This window comes from Amblyomma mixtum, chromosome 4 (assembly GCF_055824585.1).
Source record: "Amblyomma mixtum isolate Tamu chromosome 4, ASM5582458v1, whole genome shotgun sequence".
Lineage (NCBI taxonomy): Eukaryota > Metazoa > Arthropoda > Arachnida > Ixodida > Ixodidae > Amblyomma > Amblyomma mixtum.
Window position 1 is genome coordinate 138211714 of NC_143015.1, and position 27556 is coordinate 138239269.

The window sequence follows — 27556 nt, forward strand, 5'->3', positions numbered from 1 at the left end:
TGCTGGCCACCACGACTTTTCTGCGGGCGAAGAAGTACTGAAGAAAAGAGAAGTTAGGAAAAAGCACCACTCTGTATGACCCTGACCGCCTGGTTGTGATTTCAACAAAAGGCAACACCATCACTGCAGCAAACCAGGAAGGGAAAACGGTATGCAGAAACAAAACATACTTCAAAAAGCTGCAAGCACCTGGTTGCGCAGCAGAACCAGAATCTATCATTGGCACCGCCGTACCAGAGCCCAGTGCACTATCTACGCCGTTTTGCGCCGGGCAGCAAGCTATACCACGCTCTCCACGCGGTGCAAAGAAGCGTCATAAAAGGAGGCCAAAGAGGCTCATTGAGGAGTGCTGAGCCTAATCAAATGGAAGAGAGGTGTAGTGTTGTGTGTTATGATTTCGGTTTCAACGCCTGTACTCCAACCAGCATGGACATCACCCCGCGCAAGGAATGTTGGGGTGTGTGTGTGTGTCCGGCGAAGGAAGCCGGTGGTGACTGTTATAGTAGTGATGTAATCTAGAATCTGTATTAATCGAAGAGAATAAATTGGCAAGATGTTAGACCTTGATCTCTGCATCGGGAAGTATGGAATATCCTCGATGAGCGCTATGCGTGTTCCTTCCAGAAAGGTAAAAAAATGTTTTATTTAAGTGGATACTTCAGAGTTGAGCGACATTGGTTTGTAATCGTAAAAGCTGCGGTTTTCGTTATCCATTACTCTTTTTAGAGTCCATTTCTAGCTCACTTAGGGCCGCCGCGGTGGCTCAGTGGTTATGGCGCTCGGCTGCTGACCCTAAAGACGCACGTTCGATCCCGGCCGCGGCAGTCGAATTCCGATGGAAGCGAAATTCTAAAGCTCCGTACACTGTGCGATGTCAGCGCACGTAAAAGAACCCTAGGTGGTAGAAATTTCCAGAGCCCTTCACTACGGCGTCCCTCAAGACCTGAGTCGCTTTGGGACGTTAACCCTGAATAAACCAATTTCTAACCGCACTTCTTTCGAGTGCCTGTAGGACACCAACGAAGACTTGCCGATGTAGGTGAGGCTGACACGAACGCGGCCATGTGAGTACTATCTGCAGTCGTTCGATCTTTATTACACTAAAAGCAGGCGCGTTTATCAATCGTTAGCGGGAACAGCGCACCGCAGCGCACTCAACCAACGACGCTCGTACACGACGCCTCGTCGAAGTGATCATGAGCCAGGCTCTTGTAGTAGTCGACGATCTTCCTCAGCGCCTTCAACCGACTGTGCGAGCCGAACTTGTTCAGTGTCGAGCACTCGTTGGAGTAGTCGTCGAAGTCGACATCGTAGACGGCGATGCCGAAGTTCAAGTCCAACGCCTGGTCTTTCACCTGGCACAGCTGGGCATAAAGAATAAAAAGGAAGGTTTTATTGAGGTATATTCATGTTGTTTGAAACTGCATGGGTGCAGTGAATAAACTGACAAAGAATGTCCGATTTTTCGCAGACATCACAGAGCACCCCAGATGTCTAAAAATGCCCGAAAGTAATTTATATTTATGTTAATTTTGAGCAACTGCATGAACGGTTCTATTACACCCTGCAGTAAACTATCCGCCGTTTCCGCCCTGGCTTGCCCCGAAAACTTGCTGGACGCAGTGAGTGATTAATTACTTGACTGAATTCGGTCCTTCAAGTGCTTTCACAAAACGGAGCCCTCAGATACCTTAGCGGCCAGTCCCTCCTCGTTGTCGTAGGCGAACACACGGCGCTGCGTAGCATGGTGCGTCAGCACGGCGCGGTGGTCGGGGTTGTACCGTAGTTGAGGCGCGTACTTCCCGTCTCTGCACACCTGCAAGAACGATGATAACTACTCATTTCGTTGCTTGGTTAGAAAGGTAGTAAGTCAGTTGGTAGCTAGTTGTGGCGCGCAATAATCCGAGGTGCGCCAAACACAAGTAAGGAAGCACATTGTTACCGTCACAGTAACTCTGCACATTCTATAGGCCACGTCCCGGCCAAGAACGCTTTCCTCTCTTTGTGAAAGAAGCCATTTTACGCAAGCTATGCAGCCCGACAAGGCCACTGTTGCGAAGCATGATCCTGAGTTTGTGCTTACAAAGCGTTCCGTACTTAAAAAAAATGGCAATGGCTGAGCTCGGCTATGCCAGGATATACATAGCGAAAGCTAAGGGTATGCGACACAGCTGGCGAACCGAGCGGAGGTGAGCGCAACGACGAGGCAAGCGGTGTGACGTCATACCAAACGGCGGCTCCGCGGCGAGGCGTGCGGTGTGACGTCATACCAGATGGCGCAGCGAGCGCAAGGCGTGCGCCAGCTGCGTCGGTTGCTGGGCAACGGCTCAAGGTCGGTCTCTGCCTCCTCGGAGCACCGCCACAGTGAAGTCGCGAGTTCGTGGCCATTGTATACTACAGCTTTCGCTACAAAAACATCCACTTCACATTCACAGAACTCCGAAGAAAGGGGTTTATTATGCGTGAGAAATTTGGAAAAGAAGCCTTGGTGTAGAATTGGTGTAGGCTAGGTGAAGAGATTGCAAATAGTACTAAGTTGGCCTCACTAGCGTTTGATGTTATTAGCGTTTAGTGTTATCTAAGGCATAAACTTCGAAACGCCCCCGCTAACGTTAAGGTCTTAGGTTATAATACTCTAATTGGACCCAAGCTTGAATATGCTTGCATAATTTGGGACCCGTATACTAAGTCTAACATAAGAAAGCTCGAGAACATTCAAAGGAAAGCAATTAGATTCATATATTCAAAATATCTACCCACTGACTCCCCCTCAGACTTGATGCATGCTAACGGTATTGAAGAACTACAGGTAAGAAGACGAAATTTTCGTTTAGATTTTCTTGCATTACTTCTTAACAATAAACTCAGACTTGACCCTTCTGCTTATCTTTCCCCAATGCCAACACGGAATACACGACACTATCACAAAGCTCTTTTAAAACCACATTTTGCCCGGACTAACTCGTTCAAGTTTTCATTTTTCCCACGCACTATATCGGACTGGAACTCATTAACCGAACCTAATCAACCGTGAAAATCAGACGCGTTCCTCAGCCATCTTTGATATTGCGTATTATGTATTTTTTCTGCTTTGTGTTGCATTGCTGTATTGTTGTATTTTTGTTGCTATAATTTTACTTTTTGTGAACCTGCCCTTCCTGCTTGGACCTAACCATGGTCTGGAGTATGTACATAAATAAATAAATAAATAAATAAATAAATAAATAAATAAAAAATAAAATATTAGTTGCGTTTAGGTGTGACACTCTGGATATTGAAGACATCTACAGCTAGAAGCACTGTGAAAGGGCACACGCAAGCCCATGGCAATGCGGGCCCATTGCGTCCAAGTGGGTAATGTTATTACTACAGGCAAATCCATTCGTTCTCTCGTGCCTTCTGCTTTATAAAGCGGTCGGCAGCTCCTATTTTTAAAGCACTTGTTCTGTGTGGAGACCAGCTTTAAAGTTTGAGTATCTGCCTTACAATTCTTAATGTGGCAAATATTTCAGGCACAAATCATCGTGCTTGTGACAGAGTGTGACTCCAGCTTTTAGAACAGCCGCAGGTGTTTCATCCGCCAGTATAGCCAAGGGCGCAGTTGCTCACATTCATATTGATTCTATTTGTACAATGCCGCCAGATTCAAATGACAGCCAGAAAGCCTATTAGCGTGCACGTGAAGACATATCAAAACCAGACGTAGGCAACTATCGACACAACTATTATCAGCCTCGATTTATAAACTATTGATGCTGGACCGATATTTGCTCCGGGGGTCACCCAAACCCTCGTAGCTCACTCCTTCACTCACCTCCGTGTAACTGCCGAATGACACCGCATCCCAGTCGGTGTCGCATTGTGAGTAGAACTCGAATAGCTGTCCCTCACTCGGCGATGTCCAGCGGCCCTTCATGGTGACCGACACAAACCCCCGGCTTGGCACGTTTCTGGATTCGACCTCCCGAATACTGGAAGGGGCAGACCCCTGCGGGGATTTGGTGCAATAATTAAGAGTGCATTGCTTTCGACATTGAAAGCTGCACGACAGAGGTTTTGGGTCGCCTTTACATAACTGTGCATGTGCAATGCTGTGCACTAATTAGTTATACGTGGCAGAGTTGTTTGTTAAATGAACCAAAATTTGTGAACTCCGCATTTAAAAAAGTTAGACCTATTATGTTGCTCAAATGTTTAGGGGAATTCCCCAACGTGGAAGGAAGGAAGGAAGGGAAAACTTTATTTACACTAATGGTTTTTCCTGCGGTTTGGGGGCATCTTCAGAGACGTCTTGGTTCTACCCGCAGGAGCCTTCTCTGTCGAAGTCGTCCGCCTCTAATCAGTGGTCGGTTGCCCTCAGTCCAGGGCTCCGCTGGCCACTGCCGCCCGTTGAGCTCGCTGTACCAGACCTTGTTGGTCTTCGCAGCGGTCGCTGGACAGTAGAGTCTCCCACTGCTCCGCACTCGGGTTTTGTATTTTGGAGACCACGTCTATGCTTTGGCAGGCCCATGTGATGTGGTATAGTGTAGGTTTTTCGCCGCACCAGGGGCATTTGTTCGTGTATATCGTAGGGTGCATTTTGTTTAGTATATGTAGGTTTGGGAAAGAGCCTGTTTGTAATTGTCTCCAAGTGACAGCTTCCTCTCTGCTGAGAGATTTGTGCGGTGGGGGATATCGCATTCTTCTGCCTCTATAGTTTTGTAGTATGGCCGAGTATTCCCTGGGTGCTGGCGCGAGTTCCGCGGTCTCGTCGGAAGCTCGGAAAGTAATGTATCCTCGAGCTATCCTGTCGGCCTCTCGGTTCCCTGCCACCCCCGTGTGCCCCGGTACCCACACAATTTTGTGTCGGATCTCGTCGTTTTGTTCTTCCCGGTTTTTAATTCTGTCACTCGCTGCGAGGAGTATACGGAGCGCGTGACGACCTATTCTGCCATTCATGTAATTTCGGCAGGCTGTTTGAGAGTCCGTAAGTATTGTTAGTGACCGCCCGGTTCTATAGCCCTCCGCCACCGCTAGAGCAACGGCTACTTCCTCGGACTCTGCAGCTGTGCAGCCTCGGAGAGACGCGCTGGTCATTTCGCGTAAAGACGAATCGACCACCGCCGCTACAGCGATTTTGGTATCTCCTCCTCTCCAAGACGCGTTTGTATACACGGTCGTGGCTTGAGGAGCGTATGTTTTCTCGATGAATTCGGCCCTCGCTTCTCTTCTGCCTCGATGGAGGTTGGGATCCATGTTTTTTGGTATTGGCGCTACCTTGAGGGTCTTGCGAAGCTCGTCGGGGATCGTTGCCGTCCTCGACATTGCTCGCATCTGCTCGCGGTATCCGAGCCTCTGCAGGAGCGCTCTTCCTGTCGTTGTTTGCAACAGCCTGAGTTTTTGCGACTCAAGCTGCGCCTCTCGTAGCTCCTCAAAGGTGTTGTGTAATCCCAGGGCCATGAGTTTTTCTGTAGACGTGTTGCGTGGTAGTCGGAGCGCTGTCTTATACGCTTTGCGTAGCAGGGCATCCGCTTGTTGTATTTCATTTTTGTTGAGGCACTGGTAGGGTAGGCTGTACGTGATTCGACTAACTACTAGGCTTCTGACTAGTTTTAGTGTGTCTTCTTCACGCATGCCATGTCGCCTGTTGGTGATGCGGGTGATCATGCGTGCGACTTGTAGCGTTGTTGCTTTCAGTAGGGTAAAAGTGTGAGTACTGCGCTGGTTGGATTCAACCCACATGCCCAAAATTCTTATTGTTGTCTTTTCGGGTATGGGCGTCCCATCTAGGTAGACGTTGAGTTTTAGGTCCTCGTTGGTTGGGACGGTCCGGTTTTGCTTGCCTCTCCAGACTCTCAGCAGTTCCGATTTCTCGGTCGAGCATGCGAGTCCTCTTTCTGCGAGGTATTGCTCTACACAAGAGGCCGCTTGCTGTAGCCTTTCTTCCTTCTCTCCGAGACAGCCCGTGTTTGTCCAGACTGTTATATCGTCAGCATACATTGCATGCCTGATGCCTTCGATGTTCTGTAGTTTTCGAGCTAGGCCTATCATAGCTATGTTGAAGAGTAGGGGTGAGATAACTGACCCTTGGGGTGTTCCTTTGTTTGGAGTGCGGATTTTTTCCGATCGAAGGTCTCCTATGCCGATGGTGGCCGTTCTATCGGACAGGAAGGCTTTGACGAAGCCGTGGATTCTGCGTCCGCAATCCAGGTTGTCTAGGCCCGTAAGGATCGCTTCGTGGCTGACGTTATCGAATGCCCCCTTGATGTCCAGGGCCATTATGACATTTTCTCCCGTCCGAGGTACGTTTCGCAGGACATCTTCTTGTATTTGGAGGAGAACGTCCTGCGTCGAGAGCTTCGCTCTGAAGCCGAACATGGTATGTGGTACACAGTCGTTGTCTTCCATATAATTTTGCAGTCTGAAAGTCACAGCCCGTTCGTAAAGCTTGCCAAGGCACGACGTGAGTGATATAGGCCTGAGGTTTTCAATTTGTAGCTTTTTACCAGGTTTAGGTATCATTATTACTTCGGCGTGTTTCCAATCTTCGGGAACCGTCTCCGCCTCCCAATGTTTGTTAAGAAAGGTGACGAGCTCTTGTATGAGGTCGTCGCTCAGGTTGCGGATTAGGGCGTTGTCGATTCTGTCCGCTCTGGCTGCCGTGTTTCTGGTGGTGTTTCTTACGGCCGCGTAAACCTCTTCCACAGTTATGGGGCGGTCGAGTTTCTCGTTTTCGGCTCCTCGATACGTTCCTTGGTATCGCGGGGGGTTGTGATCGCCGAAACATTTTTCTCGTGCCTTCTCCAGTAGGGCGATGTCTGATCCCTCGAAGGAGTGGATGAACCGGTGGATGGCTTTATTGTTTTCTGATTTTATTTTGGTCGGATCGATTAGTGCTCTTAAGAGATTCCAGGTTCCGGCCGTGCCTAGAGTTCCCCTAAGTGAGTCGCTGAGTTGGTCCCAATTTTGTTTCGCGAGTTGCGTCGCGTATTCTTCCGCCTTTGCCGTAATTTCTGCTATCTTTAGTTTTAGTTTCCTGTTGTGGTTTTGCTTCCGCCATCTTTTGGTGGGACTGCGTCTCGCTTCCCATAGTCTGAGGAGGTGGGCGTCTACTTCAGGCGTTGCTGTCGTTCTCCTTAGACTTTTTGTGCATCGTTGTCGCGTTTCTCTCAGCATGCCGCTCCATTCCTCCAGTGATTGGATACCGCCTTCAGATTTGTTGCAAGCCCCGCGAAACGCGTTCCAGTCAGTGATTTTCGCCTGTCCAATCTGGCGTCTTATGGTGTCGGATGCTATTCGTGTCCGGAGGATAAAGTGGTCGCTGCCTAGATTTTCCATAATGTTTTCCCACTGTGACTCCCTGCTGTTCCTTACGAAGGTGAGGTCCGGGCATGTGTCCGTGCTCACGCTATTCCCGATTCTCGTGGGGGTCGCAGGATCTGTGATTAGACTGCAGCCAAAGTATTCCGCTACTTCCCCTAATGTTCTTCCCTTGATGTCTTGTTTCTGGTGTCCCCAACTCCTGTCCATGGCGTTGAAATCTCCTACGATGATGAGTGCATTTTCTTTGGCCAGCTTGTGCGCTCCATAAAACAGTTCGAAGAGTTTGGCTTTTCTTTGTCTCGGCGGGCTGTACACGTTCAGTAAGAACGTGCTGCGTCCCTTTCGCTTTTTCGGAATAAGTTCAACAAGCGCGTGTTCAACGTCGGTGTCGGCGATGGTATCGTGCCTGATGGCGGTAATGGTTTTGCTGACTAGGACGGCCGCTTTACCTTCGTTTTGACTCTCGTAAACCTCGTACCCTTGTAAGGTCGGCTTGATTCCGGTCTCTTGGAGCGCAATTACATCAGGAGGTGTGAGTTGTGTGTTTATATATTGTTTTAAGAGGGCCTGCTTTTTGCGATAGCCTCTGCAGTTCTATTGCCAAATATCTAAGTATTCTTGTTCTTGCCGATACGTATTGGTCATGTTTACGCGTTACTGCTGTTGCCTTGTTCGCTTGCGAAAGCTGTTAGCGCTGGACGGTTGTACGCCCTTTCCCTAATGTTTTCGGTATGTTTTTGCTTTCTAAAAGCGCTTCTGATCTCTGAGATTTGCCCTTGGAATTGTACTTGCATCTGTTGAATTTGCGATTGGATTTGCTGCATCATATCCTGCATCATCTGCTGCATCATCTGTTGCATTCGTGTTTCAAGGTCTCCTTCGTTCGATGCCTGTGGTTGTCGTTTTGGAAGGGCTCTAGTCGTGTCGAGTTCCCGCTGTTGTTCCTTTAGTGTTTTTGTGAGTTCCTCAACTTTGCGTTCGAGCTCGTTTTCTTTGATTCGAGCCAGTTCTAGCTCGCGTCTGAGCGCATCGCTGTTCGCGTCCTTCGGTTCTGTGACACGACTGTCTTTGTTGTTTGTGTTGTTTATGTCACTACCCTTTCCTACCGAGTGCGAAGCAGTGGTAGAAGCCCAGCTCACCTTGCCGCCGCTTGTCTGGGAAAGCTTCTTCTTTTTCTTTTTCTCTTGCTTCTCCCCCTCCTGTGGGCCGGCTGGTGGTAGAGGCGGGAAGGAGTTGGACCTCGATCGGCTCCTCAATGTCTCTCCCTCTGAGCTGAGCCATCGCTTGGGTGGTCGCCCGCGTTGGTCGCTCCGTCCTCTGCCTCTTGTGGGTTTTGGTCTTGCTTTTTTCAATCTCTCTCGGCACTCCTTGGATCCGGTCCGGTGTGCCTCGCCACAGATTATGCACTTGTGCGCGCACTCGTGGTCGTCGGGCGGGTTTGAAACTCCGCACAGTCCGCACACAATAATGTTCGGTGTGGGGCAGACGTCGGAGCGGTGTCCTTGCTGGAAGCAGACGTAACACACTTGCCTAGTGGGGCGGTACTGGTAGCATGGTACTTCTCCTCCGTAATATATGACGAATTTCGGGAGAATTTTTTTTAATAAGGGAGCAATTACTCATTGACATCCACCCGAGCGCAGCCATACGGCTACAAAGGAAAGGAAAGCTATACAGCTTTCTCAGAAACTTCGTACTTACAGAAAAATTCGTCCTGGTCCGGGGTTCGAACCCGGGACCACAGCTTCGCCGGAGCAGTCGCTCTACCAATTGCGCTAACCGGGACGGCAAGCTTATGGTAGGGCGAGAGCGAATTGACCAATAACTCAAAGTGGGAACAGTGTTGGTAAAATGTTTAGGGGAATACCCCAAGGTGGAGCTGCGCTCGGGTGGATGTCAATGAGTAACTGCTCCCTTATTACAGACCTACTATGTACGCTTCAATTCTCGAATTTCTCATTAGTAAGAAACACGCTGAAATTTTTCTTATGTGAAACCACGTATCTTGCAACTTTACCCATTAATCACTGCCTGCGGCGGCGTCGTAGGTCATGACGGATGACATCCGACTGGTCGACCCAGCTCTTTACTTCACCACAGAAATTTAGGATTTGAAGCCAGTAGACGCTAAATTTCAGCGCTATTTGCACTTGATGATGATGATGATGATGAGATGTAGGTTTTGAGGCACTAAGTTCTGAAGTTGAAAGTGGTAGTTGGAACAGCTGGGCCGGGTTTGCGAGGAAGATCAGCTCCGTTTGGCCTCGCTGTAATTTTCGAAAAAAATTCTAGCCTCATACCATATGCCGCACGACAGGTGCTGTGCGGGTCGTTATTCTTATACTTAAAAACGGTAACCTAACGCTGACGAACAAATATCGACTAATGCCCCTTAGTTAATTAAGTTGCAAACTCGTGAAGCATGTCATAAAAGCGCAGCATATCACTTTTATCTTGAGGCCAATGGATCATTTTTTTGAGAATCAGCAGAATTTCCGCCGGAAGCTTTCGACGACATAACCATAGTGGCCGTTCACTGTTTTGGCAAAGCCTGAGACGACCATGAGCAGATCCATGACATTTTCATAGATTTCGCGAAAGCCCATGATATGGAGTCGCACAGTAACTTGATTTTTAAACTGCGTGAAATCGGTAATAAATAAAGCTTTGGGAACTGGTAGATGCCTATCTGACTAGACGTAAGCAGGTTGTACGCATTGACGGCTGCGAATGTGTTCGTTGAATATGATACCAAGTTGTGCCACAAGGTTCTATGATTGGACCATTGCTTTGTCTTGTTAGTATCAATGACGTAGAGATTGCTGCAGAACCACCCGTAAATATTAAAAATTTTGCTGATGATTTGCAGATAAAGTACCAAAAGCATCAAAGAATGGCAACGGCCATCCCCAGCTATGAAAAGCCGGTATTCATAGAGGTTCCTCAAGTCGACAAAGCCACCCGGTAGACTATGCGCACGCTGTCTAGCTGAAAAAACAGCACCTAGCGAAGGCGAGGGGGCATTCAGCCTCTAGATGATTTGGCGTACACCCTGCTGCAGCTTCTACCATATATTACGCCTTCTAGAATTCACCGCGCCTCTCCTGTATGTAAATGCATTTCAAGCTTACATATATTTTGATGAGCGTGCCAGTTTTGGTGAAAGGCTTTCGTTTGGCAGTTTACAGTGGAAAGGAAGGCCCATCTGTTCTTTCAATTCAACAGCCTAAGCGAGCAGCTTTTTTTTGCCGAGAAAGGCGCTGGCAGGTTCAGAAATGTCCTCAACTTGGGCAAGAGATCGGCGTCCTTAGGAATGAGATGGCGGAAGAGGTGAAACGAAGTCTAAGGAGCGAGCCGGATTATGAGTTTTAGCCAGATGCGACCGAGGTGTTCCTATTCAAGGATACCTTTCGCTTGGCTTATGCAAATGTCGCTTCGAACTTTCAATATGCAGGGGTGAGTACAGTGTGCGTTATGACTAACCAGGTCGAATCGGTAGTCCTGGAACAAATGGTCCGGCAGTTTGATGCGCGAGTAACGGGTAGGAGGCATCACGGCGCAGGGGTCGACGGTGTTGTCGCCGAATCTGTAGTGGCCATTCACCACGAACATGTCTGGATGGTATCCCAACTTCCTGCACATTGGAAAGAAAGCCCATGATTTCAAGGAAATTTTTTCTCGGTTAGTACAGACAACCTCCACTTATTTTACCGTGCCATCTTCACTTAGCGATACAGGGTCATTAAAGGTGACATTAGTGAAAACAGCGCGAAAGAAGAAGCCCGAAGGCGAAACGAGGAAGTGACAGGAAAGAGCGCTGTTTTCTTCTTTCGCGCTGTTTTCACTAATGTCAGAATGGACCAACTAGCCCAGCAAAAAGTTCTGCTCATTAAAGGTCATCGTGGAAAAAAATTTTTCTATGTCGAGGTTTTCCGTCTTGAAAGGTGCCGCCGAGAGTTGGTATATAAATTAAATGATAAATCCGGACCACAGCGTTAGAGTATTATCCAAGCCACTTTCAGGCCCACGTTTCAGTTTCAGTGAGCGCCAGGGAGCCGGTATTGTGTTAGCGCTCGCACATAGAAATGCCCGCATAACTTTTCACCTTCATAACCGCTTGGTGTTTATTTCGAACGAGCAGCGAAAATCCCTGTTTAGTAGAAGACACATGAAGTTACACCCCACTAGCTCAATCAGCAGAACGGAAGCGCACACACTGATATCTTTCGTTACTAATGTACAGCGTTAGCTGTTTATAGCCATTAATACGTTTTTAATGGCGGAGATTATCCGCTGATACTGTGGACGACCTACGCCACGGCAGTGTGGAGAGGCCCTCCTCCTCCGAGAACCCTCAAAGCACTTTCAAATGATCGAATTCGATAAGTGAAATTCGAGGATTTGCGATCGCAGCATCCATGGACTTAGTCAAGGACAGCGAATACATCAACGTTCACAAGAGCGATCGCGAGGTCCTTGTCGTTATGCGCAATGGTTTATGGTTTATGAGGGTTTAGCGTCCCAATGCGACTCAGGCTATGAGGGATGCCGTAGTGTAGGGCACCGGGAATTTCGACCACCTTGGTTTCTGCGTAATAAACCACTTCCCCCAAAACTACCTCTAGACCATGCCCCAAATGAAACATTTTTTTTTGGTTATTCCTCCCTTACCTCGGGTAGCTAACTCTGAACGTTCGTGTTAGTCGTAACCTTGCTATAAGTTTTTTTTTTTTTTATCTCCGGAGTTGCTCAGCATACACAGTGTCTCTCAAACGTGACCGCATTATGTATCGGGCACTGCTACGACATCCGATGGTGCTCCTAACTCTCCAAACGCTCAAAATGCTTCAAGTAAAGGAACGACAAGCATGTATTACAATGCAAGGCTTGCAGAGTACCAAGGTCTGACAGGGATGAAGTTTTAAGGCGGAAGCCTTTAATGCCTCATCATTGTAAGCAGGAGTTGTCGACAGAAATGTCACGCTTTTCAATTGGCCGAAGCGGTCGTGACGTCACAGTGCGCGAATTTCAAATGGGGCCAGTTGTACTTTGGCTAGTAACAATACAACCAATTAAAGGGATTGTATAGTTATGCTCCAAGTAAGTGGGGATGAGTTTAGTTAATTACTTAATCACCTAATAAGCCCAATTAACCTTTCTAATCAGGCCAGATGAATAAAGAAAACCGAGTAGGAAATTGGTCGAGTTCGGGAACCGAACCCCGGTCTCCGGAGTGCGAGGCGAGCATGCTAACCACTCGGCCATGCCAGCTCGATGGTTTGGAGTCAACAAGGGCGTGTCTAGTGAATACGGTGTCTTCGTTCACTCCCGTCTTCTTCCCTTCCCGTTACGGCGAGGTTGAGGTGTCCACCGAGGTGTGGGAGACAGATGCATTTTCTTTCCTCAAAAACCAGTTTACCGACGAGCACGGTGTAGACCCGAACGGGCGATGGTGTTCTGTGGACCCCCTGGCAGCGTTTCTAGAGGCTGTCGCGTTTCACTCTTAGAGGCGAAGCTTAACATCTTAACCACACATCAGTGACACAAGCAGGAACACCGTGCTTAAGGCGTTCGCCTCACCGCACTTTAGGTCAACAAAGTTACCCCCTGAATTTTTCGATGATTGAAATGTTTTGCAGTCACTTGTGATGATCATCTCCATCAGACCGCTTACGTCTACTCCACACATGGCTCCACACCAAAGACCCATCTCCCCCTTGGGACTCCAATTTGTGTTACGGAAGCCACAACCGCCCGATAGGGCACAATGCCTTCGCAGGGCGGCGCTGCAGGCGCTAGCGAAGAGCGCCCTTAGTGAGCGAATCAGCATTTTCGATCGGGCAGGCAGTTGGAGACCGACTAGCTTCTCTTAAGTCCATGTTCGCGTCTGCACGCGAGGGAAACCTGTTTCGAACGTGGCTCGGGCTCATTTGGACGCCTTCGCGTGTTAAATTGTGCAATGGACTGAGAGGCGATGTTTATCCTTCCATCACCAGTGTGCATTTGAAAAGCTTGTGGCCCTATGCCGCAATCTTCGCAACGCAAACAGAGAAGGGCAGTTCCTGTGTGAGGCGCCGTTCAGCAAGCCACGCAAAAGCGACCTGTTATCGCAAAGGCCATTTTTGAGTCGTCATTGAATTGCTACATACGAAGTGAAAACTGAAAAAAAAACAAGGCTGCCTTGACGGAACGAAAATGTGGCAGGAAGACGCTTTGTGTTTTTTCGTGTCTTGATTGTGTACTTGCTCGAAAACTTTCTCGACTCGTTCTGCTTGCTTCCGCAGTGTTTTCTAGTTACACATTTCTTTTACTTTCTTCTTGTAACGCGAGAACGTTAAGGAGGTCGTAATGCGGAGAAGCCGGCGGTGTCGTCGCCGTCGTCGGCGTCGCGTCGCTCTTCGTGCTGAAAAATTCCATGAGCACCCTCGGCGTAAGCCTTGCGTAGGTGCTCCGTCAGCGCACGGAGTGGGCATCATGGTCAGCGATGCCCTTTCTATAGAGATAGCCTGAGGAACTGACCTGCCCTGGTCGGCGAGGAAGGTGGCCCAGTCCTTATGTGGACTCGGCAAGGCAAGCACTGTCAGCGTCGGGTGACCCCGCGGCGAGGCAAGGTCGTGAAACATCTGCAAGTGGAGAAAAATGCTTGCAGTCCAGTCCGCGCGAACACTGAACTGACGTACTGTGCATTCCTGAGCAATGCCGAGAATGCAGCAAAAAAGAAGAGCAAAAGAAGAAAAATTGGATACCGTTTTTTTCTAGTACGGTCATACTTTTCAGACATCGCCATCAGAGCGTACACGAGATAATGTAGGCATATCATGTTAGGAAATGTCAAAATATGTGTGTCAGCAAGCCCTCTGTTACCATGACAGACTGTGAAACTGATTTCTTGGCCTCTGCATTGCACTGACATCCTTTTCGTAACTGATTCTTCCAAAGTGATGAGTGGCGCCTGCTGCTTTTAAAACTCCTTTTTTCCCTCTGACTTGGGCTTCCGAGGAGGGGCTACTTGTTTATATTTTTTTGTGTTTTGAAAGTGACTGGTGTAAATTGCGTGTTTCAGCAATAAACCCCAGCTGCGAGTTAGCGCTTGTCTGCGTCGTCTGCTTTCCGTCCCTCGTGTTCCTTTTGCGCTATTGTTACATCATCTACTGTGTGGTATTGCGTTATGCTGTTTGGTACAGCCTTTGTCACAAAGGTTCGTTCTGCAGTTTCAGAGTTCCGAACACTTCGCAATTCAGAGGAACCGTAGTCCTCATGCCGTCGGAGGTTTGAACTGGTAGGATTGCTAGGGAAACCCACTGCTCGGCTTGAAAGCAATCACTTGGAAGTGCGCTTTTCTGATAAAGTTTGTACCTTTTTTATGCTCTTCGCTTCATTTGTCTTGCAGGGGTTCTCATAGAAACCAGTGTCTTAGTGCAGGCTATTTTCTTTTAAGGCTGTTTCACATGCAAGCGAAAATGCTTGCGATTCCTGTCGCCGCGGCGTAAAAACCTGTTTCGACCCGTCGTCACATGCAAGCGAAAATGCTTGCGATTCCTGTCGCCGCGGCGTAAAAACCTGTTTCGACCCGTCGTCACATGCAAGCGAAATTGCTTGCGATTCCTGTCGCCGCGGCGTAAAAACCTGTTTCGACCCGTCGTCACATGCAAGCGAAAATGCTTGCGATTCCTGTCGCCGCGGCGTAAAATCCTGTTTCGACCCGTCGTCACATGCAAGCGAAAACGCTTGCGATTCCTGTGGCCGCGGCGTAAAAACCTGTTTCGACCCGTCGTCACATGCAAGCGAAATTGCTTGCGATTCCTGTCGCCGCGGCGTAAAAACCTGTGTCGACCCGTTGTCACATGCAAGCGAAAATGCTTGCGATTCCTGTCGCCACGGCGTAAAAACCTGTTTCGACCCGTCGTCACATGCAAGCGAAAATGCTTGCGATTCCTGTCGCCGCGGCGTAAAAACCTGTTTCGACCCGTCGTCACATGCAAGCGAAAATGCTTGCGATTCCTGTCGCCGCGGCGTAAATACCTGTTTCGACCCGTCGTCACATGCAAGCGAAAATGCTTGCGATTCCTGTCGCCGCGGCGTAAAAACCTGTTTCGACCCGTCGTCACATGCAAGCGAAAATGCTTGCGATCCCTGTCGCCGCGGCATAAAAACCTCTTTCGACCCGTCGTCACATGCAAGCGAAAATGCTTGCGATTCCTGTCGCCGCGGCGTAAAAACCTGTTTCGACCCGTCGTCACATGCAAGCGGAAATGCTTGCGATTCCTGTCGCCGCGGCGTAAAAACCTGTTTCGAGCCGTTGTCACATGCAAGCGAAAATGCTTGCGATTCCTGTCGCCGCGTTGTAAAAACCTGTTTCGACCCGTCGTCACATGCAAGTGAAAATGCTTGCGATACCTGTCGCCGCGGCGTAAAAACCTGTTTCGACCCGTCGTCACATGCAAGCGAAATGCTTGCGATTCCTGTCGCCGCGGCGTAAAAGCCTGTTTCGACCCGTCGTCACATGCAAGCGAAAATGCTTGCGATTCCTGTCGCCGCGGCGTAAAATCCTGTTTCGACCCGTCGTCACATGCAAGCGAAAACGCTTGCGATTCCTGTGGCCGCGGCGTAAAAACCTGTTTCGACCCGTCGTCACATGCAAGCGAAATTGCTTGCGATTCCTGTCGCCGCGGCGTAAAAACCTGTGTCGACCCGTCGTCACATGCAAGCGAAAATGCTTGCGATTCCTGTCGCCACGGCGTAAAAACCTGTTTCGGCCCGTCGTCACATGCAAGCGAAAATGCTTGCGATTCCTGTCGCCGCGGCGTAAAAACCTGTTTCGACCCGTCGTCACATGCAAGCGAAAATGCTTGCGATTCCTGTCGCCGCGGCGTAAATACTTGTTTCGACCCGTCGTCACATGCAAGCGAAAATGCTTGCGATTCCTGTCGCCGCGGCGTAAAAACCTGTTTCGACCCGTCGTCACATGCAAGCGAAAATGCTTGCGATCCCTGTCGCCGCGGCATAAAAACCTCTTTCGACCCGTCGTCACATGCAAGCGAAAATGCTTGCGATTCCTGTCGCCGCGGCGTAAAAACCTGTTTCGACCCGTCGTCACATGCAAGCGGAAATGCTTGCGATTCCTGTCGCCGCGGCGTAAAAACCTGTTTCGAGCCGTTGTCACATGCAAGCGAAAATGCTTGCCATTCCTGTCGCCGCGTTGTAAAAACCTGTTTCGACCCGTCGTCACATGCAAGTGAAAATGCTTGGGATCTCTGTCGCCGCGGCATAAAAACCTCTTTCGACCCGTCGTCACATGCAAGCGAAAATGCTTGCGATTCCTGTCGCCGCGGCGTAAAAACCTGTTTCGACCCGTCGTCACATGCAAGCGGAAATGCTTGCGATTCCTGTCGCCGCGGCGTAAAAACCTGTTTCGAGCCGTTGTCACATGCAAGCGAAAATGCTTGCCATTCCTGTCGCCGCGTTGTAAAAACCTGTTTCGACCCGTCGTCACATGCAAGTGAAAATGCTTGCGATTCCTGTCGCCGCGGCGTAAAATCCTGTTTCGACCCGTCGTCACATGCAAGCGAAAACGCTTGCGATTCCTGTGGCCGCGGCGTAAAAACCTGTTTCGACCCGTCGTCACATGCAAGCGAAATTGCTTGCGATTCCTGTCGCCGCGGCGTAAAAACCTGTGTCGACCCGTCGTCACATGCAAGCGAAAATGCTTGCGATTCCTGTCGCCACGGCGTAAAAACCTGTTTCGACCCGTCGTCACATGCAAGCGAAAATGCTTGCGATTCCTGTCGCCGCGGCGTAAAAACCTGTTTCGACCCGTCGTCACATGCAAGCGAAAATGCTTGCGATTCCTGTCGCCGCGGCGTAAATACTTGTTTCGACCCGTCGTCACATGCAAGCGAAAATGCTTGCGATTCCTGTCGCCGCGGCGTAAAAACCTGTTTCGACCCGTCGTCACATGCAAGCGAAAATGCTTGCGATCCCTGTCGCCGCGGCATAAAAACCTCTTTCGACCCGTCGTCACATGCAAGCGAAAATGCTTGCGATTCCTGTCGCCGCGGCGTAAAAACCTGTTTCGACCCGTCGTCACATGCAAGCGGAAATGCTTGCGATTCCTGTCGCCGCGGCGTAAAAACCTGTTTCGAGCCGTTGTCACATGCAAGCGAAAATGCTTGCCATTCCTGTCGCCGCGTTGTAAAAACCTGTTTCGACCCGTCGTCACATGCAAGTGAAAATGCTTGCGATTCCTGTCGCCGCGGCGTAAAAACCTGTTTCGACCCGTCGTCACATGCAAGCGAAATGCTTGCGATTCCTGTCGCCGCGTCGTAAAAGCCTGTTTCGACCCGTCGTCACATGCAAGCGAAAATGCTTGCGATTCCTGTCGCCGCGGCGTAAAAACCTGTTTCGACCCGTCGTCACATGCAAGCGAAAATCCTTCGATTCATTTAGCCGCGGCGTAAAAACCTGTTTCGACCTGTCGCGGCGGCTGGGCCGGCCAGAGCGAAGAGGTTCCAACAGGTTGGAAATTTTTCGCTGCGATAGCTCCGCCCTCTGACCAATGACTGCGCGGCGGAAAAGCCACGTGACAAGAAGAGGACTCGAGCGGGAAAGACAAAGTTTGTTTACCACACGTGCTTTCTGCAACACGGCAACATGTCGCGTGGACTTTTCAACGAGGTTTCGAAGCGCCCACTCCACTGGGACGTTAAAGATAATAATTTTCGAAACAAAACAACTAAAGAGACCGTGTGGGAAGAAGTGAGGGACGCATTTATAGAAATTGACGACACAGATAAATGAAAACACGTTTCGTGGCGAGCTCAACGATTGTCACCCATATTTGCTATTGTGCAGCCAACAAATTTTCCTCGTCACTGTGGCAGGATTCCGCAGCCTGTCATAAACTGCTTTTGTCTCCGCACATTCCTGCATACTTTTCGGGATTTTTTCGGTGCGCCGGCTATTCTGCGAATATAAGCTATATGAAATATTGTCGGCATCACGCAGCCGCGGACAAATGTATTTGGACACGCTAGAAGCATCGTTTTGTACCATTCTCTTTAATCGTGAAATGCACGACCTACAGGTTTTCATGTACTCAGCTGCGTCGCGTTTGTAAACGCGGGAGCGGGCGCTTCCAGTTCGCCCATGCGCGAGGTTAATCCGGACGTTCAGAGCCTAGCAAAATCTTATCTTGCATGTATGTACAGTCTTTGTCAAAAGTTTAGAGCCCAGGGGGTTTGCTTCTAAGCCTCGCAGTGGGACTCCCGTAACATTCGTGGTAGTCCTACCCATTGGAGGAGGCAGGACGAGAAATCTTCTTACCTCAGCAAATTTGGAGCGCTTGAGATGCATTACGAACCAGGCAGTGTGCTTCAGAAGCAAACCCCTTGGGCTACAAACTTTTGACAAAGGCTGTACCTAGCGCGAGCGCTCCGTCCCGCTGCACTGCCCGCTCATCGTCGCCTTCTAAGCAGCAATAATCCGGCGCTTCTGGCCCGCGCAAAATCGTCTGTCGCGTGTCCGGTAAATAGAAAAATAAATCAGTCATGTATGTGTGCCCCAATTCAGTCATTTTTGCTTTCATCGAAAAGAAATATTTTTCCGCCTAAATAATGTATTGAGGCCTTAAGACATTTCTGTAGTTTTCCAGCAAAAATAGTAGCGATTAATTCTTTTCAAGGGCGTAAAAAATTCCGTGCAAAGTGTTATAATTGATGGGAATTACAACATTGAAATGCCACGACTTATCAAGTAAAAACAATAAGAATCATTTAAATATTCTTTTAGGTAAATGGTTGGTTGGTTGGTTTATGGGGTTTAACGTCCCAAAGCGACTAAGGCTATGAGAGACGCCGTAGTGAAGGGCTCCGAAAATTTCGACCACCTGGGGTTCTTTAACGTGCACTGACATCGCACAGTACACGGGCCTCTAGAATTTCTCCACCAAAGAAATTCCAGCCGCCGCGGCCGGGATCGAACCCGCGTCTTTTGGGTCAGCAGTCGAGCACCATAACCACTGAGCCACCGCGGCGGCCTTTTAGGTAAATGATTTTGAAATAATAATAGTCAGATGCACATCACCCTTTAAAGTGCGACACAAATTATAGTTATCACTGCTGGCAAAGTATGTCCTTACAGAAATGGCGAACGACTTGCTACCCACCTTGCTAATGTTTCGCAAAATATTATCTGCTGCGTTTGCTATAGAGCATAAAGAACACCTTAGTTTCTACATGAAGGATGCGAAATTCACTGCAGTAAACAAACCACTGCTTGATGCTGCACGCTGTAAGAAAAAAATTGCCTCTCCCGTAATCGAGAGTAGAGTAATACCACTGTCACACTAGCAAATTGAATGTCATTCGAATCGAATGACATTAGCACCTAATGTCATTAATCGGCTGCTACACGGGAACATGTAATGCAATTAGGTTCGAATGACATTCGCCATCGAATGAGTTAGGGGAACTCGTTCGCATTCGATCTCGAACCGAATGCGTACTCTGGACACCAGATACGCAGCAGGAACAAGCGACGCGAAAAAATAATGTGCACATTGTCAAACTTAGAAAGTGCATTTATTTAGTTTTGATAAAAAAAAGGTAATGTTGGTGTGAATGTGTTCGCACTACAGGCTGTCGTGGATAGATATTACTCTCGGTCTCAGCAGCAGCCGACAGCAGCGGCCGAGCGTGAAGCGGCGTCTTTCCCGCGACCGTCGGTCATTTTGGGTTGCGTGATTCTTGCTGGTAGGCGTGCCGTGTTTGTTGAACTCGAAGGTACTTAAAGACGTAACTGAGCAGTTCACATTTCCAAGCTCCGCGCGTGTGCGCGCGCCGCCATGTCAGCCATTTTGTTTGTTTACATTTATCGAATTTGTGGTTGACTTTGTACTTGGCTTGGCTTTTGATGGCTAAAGTGGTGCAGAATGGCCGGAAATAATATTTAAGCTTATAATATGGCACACAAATGTTCTCACTCGCTTTTGACACACTGCACAACAATTTCAAAGATCTTTTATGCGCGCTGATGTCGTTTAGTGGGACTATTTTTTCTTCGCTGATCATCGATGCCACCATTTTCGAATGACATTATTTTTTTCCGTGTAGCACCGAAAGAGACCAAATGACATTCGATGCATCGAATGCCATTAGATTCGAATGACATTAAATTTGCTAGTGCGACAGGGGTATAAGCATGAAATGTTTCCGGGCATAACACATTGGTTGAAAATGGTACTAGTCAAAATCTTGAAATGGGTCTAGTGTTCACCACACCACACTCTTTTTGTTGCGTCGAAGCGATCGCCTGCAATAGTGCGGACTCAGGTAGGCAGCCGCGAACCGTGGTGGCCTGGTCGCTTTTGGGAGCGGCCGCATAATCATGGCGTTGTCGGCAGGGGCGAGCAGTCCTGCTATGGCGTATTGCTCGCAAAGCGATCGCTTTCCGCAAGGCGCTTCTTATTTCTCCTTTCATCAGGCTCCATTGCTCGGCTTAAACAGCTGTGTCGGTGGCGGCGTTGAAATGCAGGACGATGCAGAAGCGTACGCGGACACGACGAGACGCAGGCCTGACAAGAGTGTATAAGCAGGGCGTTCCAAACTCCGCGATCTTGTATACATCTGCCTGCCAAAGGGGCAAACGTAATGAGCTGAAGGCCCAGCGGCCGGTCTTTTACATGCGCGAGTGTGGGACCGCACCGCCATCCTTGGGGACGGCGCGGAAGCGGCCCCCCACAGCCCTCTCTCGTAGAGTCTCGTTAAATCTCGTATGGTGCCCAGATGCTCTCGTTTCAGTGCCCGGATGATCTCGTTTCAGTGCCCGGATGAGTGGAATTCAGTGCCCGGATGTTGGCTCTCGGTCTCTACGTGACGTCAACACACTGCCGACAACGGGAGCTAAAAGCATTTCATGCTTAAAAACTGAGAGCGTTGTTCACAGTTGTGTACATAGCCTGTCCTAGAGTTAACACTGGACGGACGGACGGACGGACGGACGGACGGACCGACCGACCGACCGACCGACCGACCGACCGACCGACCGACCGACCGACCGACCGACCTACCGACCGACCGACCGACCGACCGACCGACCGACCGACCGACCGACCGACCGACCGACCGACCGAACGACCGAACGACCGAACGACCGAACGACCGACCGACCGACCGACCGACCGACCGACCGACCGACCGACGGATGGATGTATTTGCTCCAAACGCTCTCCGCAGGGATGAATTGCAGCAGCAGTTGCACTCGGTCTCGTGCGCGTGCTGATGATTGTCTTGTTTTTTTGCTGTCACCCTTTGAACATTATAATGGGAGAGTAAGCCTCACTTTGAGTAGGGAGATGGCTTCTTGCATCTGTTGCCAGTACGTGTTTTCGGCCGTGTCGAGCACTCCAGCATGGAAGATTCGCAAGTGCCAGAACGGTTCCAGCAGACTGGCTTGTGTCTGCCGCAGATCGGCAAACGCCCGTGCCATTCGCCTGCGCACATCGAGTGGGGCTTAAGGGTGACCACGCGGAAACACCGTCACTTTCACTGCCCTGGATCATATACCACAAGTGGCCATGTCAAATAAACCAAAGAAAGCATTCTTCCTATCTTTACTACAGTTACAATGAATATTACAATATCAGCATTGACATTTTGATGATCCAAGGCAGGGCCATTCAATTACATGGGCTCGTTTTGCGGCATTCATTTTCTTGATTACGGAATAAATGTTGTTATTTTAATTATTTTGCAACCATAATGACTCTTAAGCCTCAGAAGCCAGCCAATCTAATAAACGCTTAGTAATTGGTCTGGTTTGGTTTGGTTTAGGGGGTTTAACGTCCCAAAGCGACTCAGGCTATGAGAGACGCCGTAGTGGAGAGCTCCGGAAATTTCGACCACCTGGGGTTCTTTAACGTGCACTGACATCGCACAGTACACGGGCCTCTAGTATTTCTCCTCCAAAGAAATTAAGGTCATTGATCATGACGCCATCCAGGTGTGATAGCAACGTTAAATTTTGCGTTATGTGAGACATTACGCTACGTCGACGCCATCTATGCCGCAGGTCCCGGATACTCGTCTCTGCTGTGAGCGGATTATCCGAAGCACTGTAACGATTAAGTTCATCCTCGATCAAAGTGTCTTCGATTGAATTTGATTTTCATTACGATAGTTGAGTGTGAATGCTCGTATTTCTTTTTAATACCGCCTTAAAGCCAGGGTGGCATGCTCACAGGAAAGCGAAGGCCATGCCGAGTGCAGTCCTGGAATATCTGCCAGCAGCCCGCAAGAAGGTCTCCAGGTCATCCCCGAACCGCGTGTGGTCGACGAGTGTGTTGTCGTCGTCTCCGTACAGCGAGTAGAAGAAGGCGTAATCGCAGAGGCCGTCTTCAGCCATCACCGCGTCCGTCCTCGTCCCGGCGCCGTAGGTGCAAAGCAAGGTCTCGGACCCCGGTGCTGTAGACATGTGCAGCATAATATTTTTAAACTAAACCATGTACACGCCTATGTCCGGTATATCTTCCGCGCACCAAGGACTTACAGTCTGGTACTGTATAAAGGGAACACTCAGCGTCAACTTATGACAAATCTTGGAGGTTTAGGATAGCTAGGACGTGTACTATCGCGTAGGCGTAAGAACATAGCAGCAGCAGAGCATCACCTGCGCATGCGCAGTAGAAGCATCGCTTTCAAACCAAGTCACTGCGCATGTGTGGCGTGCACATCCATGGTCCGCTATGCGTATACGCTTGTATACACCTCTGCTGCACTGAAACTATCATAATATTGTTAGATTTCTCAACTGATGCAGGGCGCGTTCACCGCAACCATAAGCTGCGCTGGTATCGAGGGAGGTGTTAGAGCGCAACGAAGATAGGCGAGGTTACGGAACATGTCATAGGGAGGCACCGCCGATTCTTAGGCAGCAACAGGATGACCGCCAGCAAAGGAGACAGCGACCGTGCTATTCAGCACGTGAACCACGGCGCATAATGCACTCCTACAAATGTAATTTCTAGCGACCACGTACAGGACAGCACTTCTACCGTTCTATTACTGGCCAAGAAATCGATAACTACAATGTCATTATTTGAAGACTTGCCATACTATACGAACGACATATTCAGGAGTAGAAATGACGTCGCACCGTAGATATCGATGTATGCCTCTCTTCTAGCCTCAGTGGCTTGAGGGTTGTCGGCAGGGGACACGTACGAGTATATTTTTGACACTCACGAGTCATATTTTACCCATTCGCACCCCGCATCAGGACAAACACTGCACAGACAGCTTTGTATATTGCAGCGTGTGAGCAACGCCCTCTTACCAGATCTTTCGTCTACGTATGCAAGAACGCACTAATCTAGAGGCTTGCCAGATGTTAATCTACAAGCGCGAACGTTTCTGTAGCAAGTGCGTCTGCCTATAGGTTCAGCGAAGGTCACCAACTAACTATTAAAAATTTTCTTTTTGAGGTATAAAGAAGGTGTCTGAGGCATGTGGAACTACAGCGTTTTCGGGTGTGCAAAAACAGGTAATCATTTTATCAAGTCAGCTGGTTAACAAAATTTTATAGTAAACTTTTAGTTATCACAATGTGGCGACTGGTCACTGCAGCCTACCACATCTTTCCAGCTGTCGATCCCTATTAGCCATATAAAACTTTACTGTTTCGAAGAGGTGATTTTAACCATCTCAAGCAGGCAGACAACGGCGAAATGCTGTTAAAGCGGTAACACTATTAGTGTTAGCGGACTAAATCAACCACACGCCGCCGATGGGATTCGAGCCCACCGCTTCCAGTGCTCTACTAAGTCAGCTACGGCAACGGCTTTCCAATTTTCTGCTTTCGGAGGTATTTACATGCAATGTAACAGAAATTTGGGAGTGTTCACCAGTTCCAAATGCAGTGGTCGCCGCTCCAGAAGAAGCAGAAAAAAAAGAAACAAGCGAAAACAAAGAAACAACTGGTAAAGCGTTGCTACGATCTTTTCATCGCACAAGATTTTAAATCGATGAGCCACGATTTAGGTACAAATTTTACCAAATGTTTGTTCCCTCATGATTTGTTAAGGTAAAGCTCTTATCAACTGCTTAGTCACTAATTCATTCCGACTAACGCTCCTTCCTTCCTTCCTTCCTTCCTTCCTTCCTTCCTTCCTTCCTTCCTTCCTTCCTTCCTTCCTTCCTTCCTTCCTTCCTTCCTTCCTTCCTTCCTTCCTTCCTTCCTTCATTCATTCATTCATTCATTCATTCATTCATTCATTCATTCATTCATTCATTCATTGATCCATTCATTCATTCATTCATTCATTCATTAGAAACTGAGAGCGGGGGAACACGCTGCTAGAACTATTTCTTTAGTTTGCAAGTTTCTGCGTTGCTCTGCATGATTAGCAGACAGCGCATCTCACCGTACACGAGCGTTGGACTCACCCTTTGGACCCGAGGGGTTCCTCGGGTTGTCGCCTAAGACCGGCAGCTCCACAGCCATGGGGGGAGATGGGGCGGGAGTACCACGTTCGACCTCGTCGTCGAGATCGGTGGCAAGGTGTTCGGGAGCTACACACGCATTTACAAAAGTGGCTCTAGTAAAACACGAGGTTGTGCCCCCCCCCCCCCCCAAAGCTATAAAAGTACATGCGGTCCGAAAGGGAAACTAGGCACGCTGTCGGCGGAAAACTTGCATCCCTGCGCCCTGTAATACCAGGTGTTGCGAATGCATACGCTGAGGACGTACGCTGCACAACCATCTTAACAGTGCTATCTAAGTAACACACGTTGAGTAGCTAGTTGGTTATGCATTTTCTTTTCTTCAAATTTAAGCGGCGCTAACTTTCAAGACGAATACACAGAATTCTCAGCGCCCGTCCTGTAATGTCCTCTGTGTATTCGTCTATCGTCTTGAAAGTTAGCGCTGCTTAAATTTCAAGAAAAGAAAAGTGCTATCTAAAGTTGCGGAGTATGTTTCTCAGGGTATGAGGGTAACACACGAACCGGAGCTCCTTGTTTTCCGCTTGAGAGAATACCGTAATTGTGAAGTAGCAAGATGTTGCATCGTGGAGGCACAGTTATGGTAAAGATGAGAAAATAAAAGCAACACAAAATACTTAAAGCGAAGGGATTTCCGCGCGAACAACGAATTTGTTTCGCTTTATAAGTGACGCTTTTGAGTCTTTGTCCGGCTATTCCGTTCTGTTTGTGGTAGTGTTTCAACTATCCCCCAAAACAATACACTTTGACGAGCACACATGGTGGATGAATTTCTGTGCACATTTCCTGATCCGGAGCTGCTGTCTTCTAGCAGCGAATAAACTAGTAATTGTTGCTTAAGAAGACCAGAACGCAGGTTGGCCCTTGTCTTTATAGCTCTTGAGAAGCAATAAGAATAAAATCTGCTAGAGTCTTACCAGTCAGCTTCTGCGAATTCAACTTTCATTTTCATTGCCCACAGGAAAAAACAATAGAAGGGTAAAAACTAGCCTAAATGGAATCTTACTAGCACTTCCTCCTCCCAAACCCCTCCTTTTTCTGCTTCAGATTAGCGTATGTAGCTACGTATATACATTCCGTCGCTTTCCTTCCACAAGCCAGATTTATTTGAAAAGTGAGTGTTCAACCCCGCACGTGAATGCAGTGTGCTTGTCGTCCTTTGTAATGAAAAATGAACGCGAGGTCTTTGAACGTTGTCAGTGCTTACGGCTTCTCAGCAAAGACACCGTGATGACCGAGCCACTGATCAGGAAAAACAGCAAGGCGCACATCATCACCATGAGTGTCGCAGCGCCATTACCGCTGCATGAAATGGAAAGAAAAGGCAAATGGTTATCGTCACTTGATGCACGCGAAAAGAGATCTCGGCGCCAACGGGCGACATTTTTCCGTAATCAGCAGCAAGAATAAAGCAGGCTAGTCCTAGTTTCAATTTCACAAGTGTAGACTTCAGGCACAGGCTAATAGCAGCGTTATCACCTCCGGTTACGTGTCAAGTGTCTCGAAGACTTCTGCCTCCGACTGTAGATCTCTAACATGCGTACACGTTCCTGAGCATGTAGTGTGCATTTACAGCGCATATTTTGAAGATATCTATTGCATATGCTTAGTTGTTATAGTATTTCGCGACTTATACCAAATTTATCTAATCAAACGTTCTATGATCGTATTCATCCGCTCTGCTTGGCATAAGATACTAGCGGCCGCCGTGCAGAGCCGATTCCCTTCCTGCGAATCTCTACCCTAATCTCGTTACACATCACCACTGTACTTCATCATTTAACTCCACCGCAGTATTCCAGAGTACGTCAGTATTCAGAGTACGTCAGAGAGTATGGCTTCTTTTTATTAGTGCGTTTTTATGGCCGCGATGGTTTGTTAAAAGGAACTCGCGAGAAAAAATTATAGCGCTGCTTTTAGCCAGTAATTTTGCTGGTTCGTGGCAGTCCACTGGACCCCCCTAATAATATAGAATGGGAACGGCCCGGCACTCTCGTTATCAGCCTCTTAGCCACCCGCAGCGCCACGCGTTGTCATTCCGGATCTCCGGTGTTCCGTCATTTGTGCTAATCTTTTTTACCCGCGCCTGTACAGTCTTTGCCAAAAGTAACCGGGCAAAGGTGGTTCCTTTCTTAGCCGCGTAGCGAAGCACTTATGGAAGTCCTTAAGCTCTGAATATTTGTGAAGTAAGATGAGCCCTTGTCCTTACGTTGTGACACCTTTCGGTCCTGAGGGGTGCCGTAAAGGCTCTATTATGCGGTTGAGAAGCAGAAACCTGCTGCTCGGTTACTTTTGTCAAAGGGGGTACGTGCGAGAGCTCTTGCCGCTAGTGTTTGGAATGAGTCCAGAGCACAGCACTGCGCCACTGCACTCTTATGGTCACTTAAGTATCCGAATAATTTTATTTCACAAACACTTACGCAACATCATTGGATTTGCTCTTCACTAGAAGCTCACAGCATTGTGCGGCGGCGCGAAGACTCTTTAGAGGGCGCTCGCGGCACTCATACATGATATGGAGTGCAGCGTTTTAGTATTTGAAGTTAATTTTGAGAGAAAATTAATTCCTTATTTATGAAATTAAAACCGCATAAAGGAAAAAACACCTTTGTTGGTGAGCTTCAGCGAGAAATCTTAATCCACCTAATCAGTAGCGAAACAATAGGGAAAGTGAGAGCCTCTTGATACAGCATGGCTGCACACAATGTTACTTACGATTCCGCCTTGTCCTCTGTAAGAGAGAGGAAAAGAAGGCTTAA

At 48.6% G+C, this 27556-nt stretch overlaps 1 protein-coding gene across 1 annotated transcript; it reads right to left on the minus strand.

The window, feature by feature from the left end:
* Positions 1-1154: 1154 nt before the first annotated feature.
* Positions 1155-26077, minus strand: LOC149348424 (uncharacterized). The gene is made up of 9 exons (XM_089585825.1): positions 26008-26077; positions 24741-24890; positions 22538-22760; positions 21640-21790; positions 13818-13925; positions 10786-10932; positions 3815-3988; positions 1691-1816; positions 1155-1364 (listed from the first exon to the last, which is right to left on the minus strand). The coding sequence occupies exons 1-9, from the start codon at positions 26075-26077 to the stop codon at positions 1155-1157; spliced, it is 1359 nt and encodes a 452-aa protein (XP_089441951.1).
* Between the last annotated feature and the right edge of the window lie 1479 nt (positions 26078-27556).

Excerpts from the sequence above, each read along its gene's own strand:
- LOC149348424 (XM_089585825.1), bottom strand. The coding sequence starts at position 26,077 with ATGGTGATGATGTGCGCCTTGCTGTTTTTCCTGATCAGTGGCTCGGTC. Across the intron at positions 3,989-10,785 it reads AGGACTACCGATTCGACCTG|GGGTCTGCCCCTTCCAGTAT; the intron begins GTTAGTCATAAC and ends AAATCCCCGCAG. Across the intron at positions 1,817-3,814 it reads CATTCGGCAGTTACACGGAG|GTGTGCAGAGACGGGAAGTA; the intron begins GTGAGTGAAGGA and ends TCGTTCTTGCAG.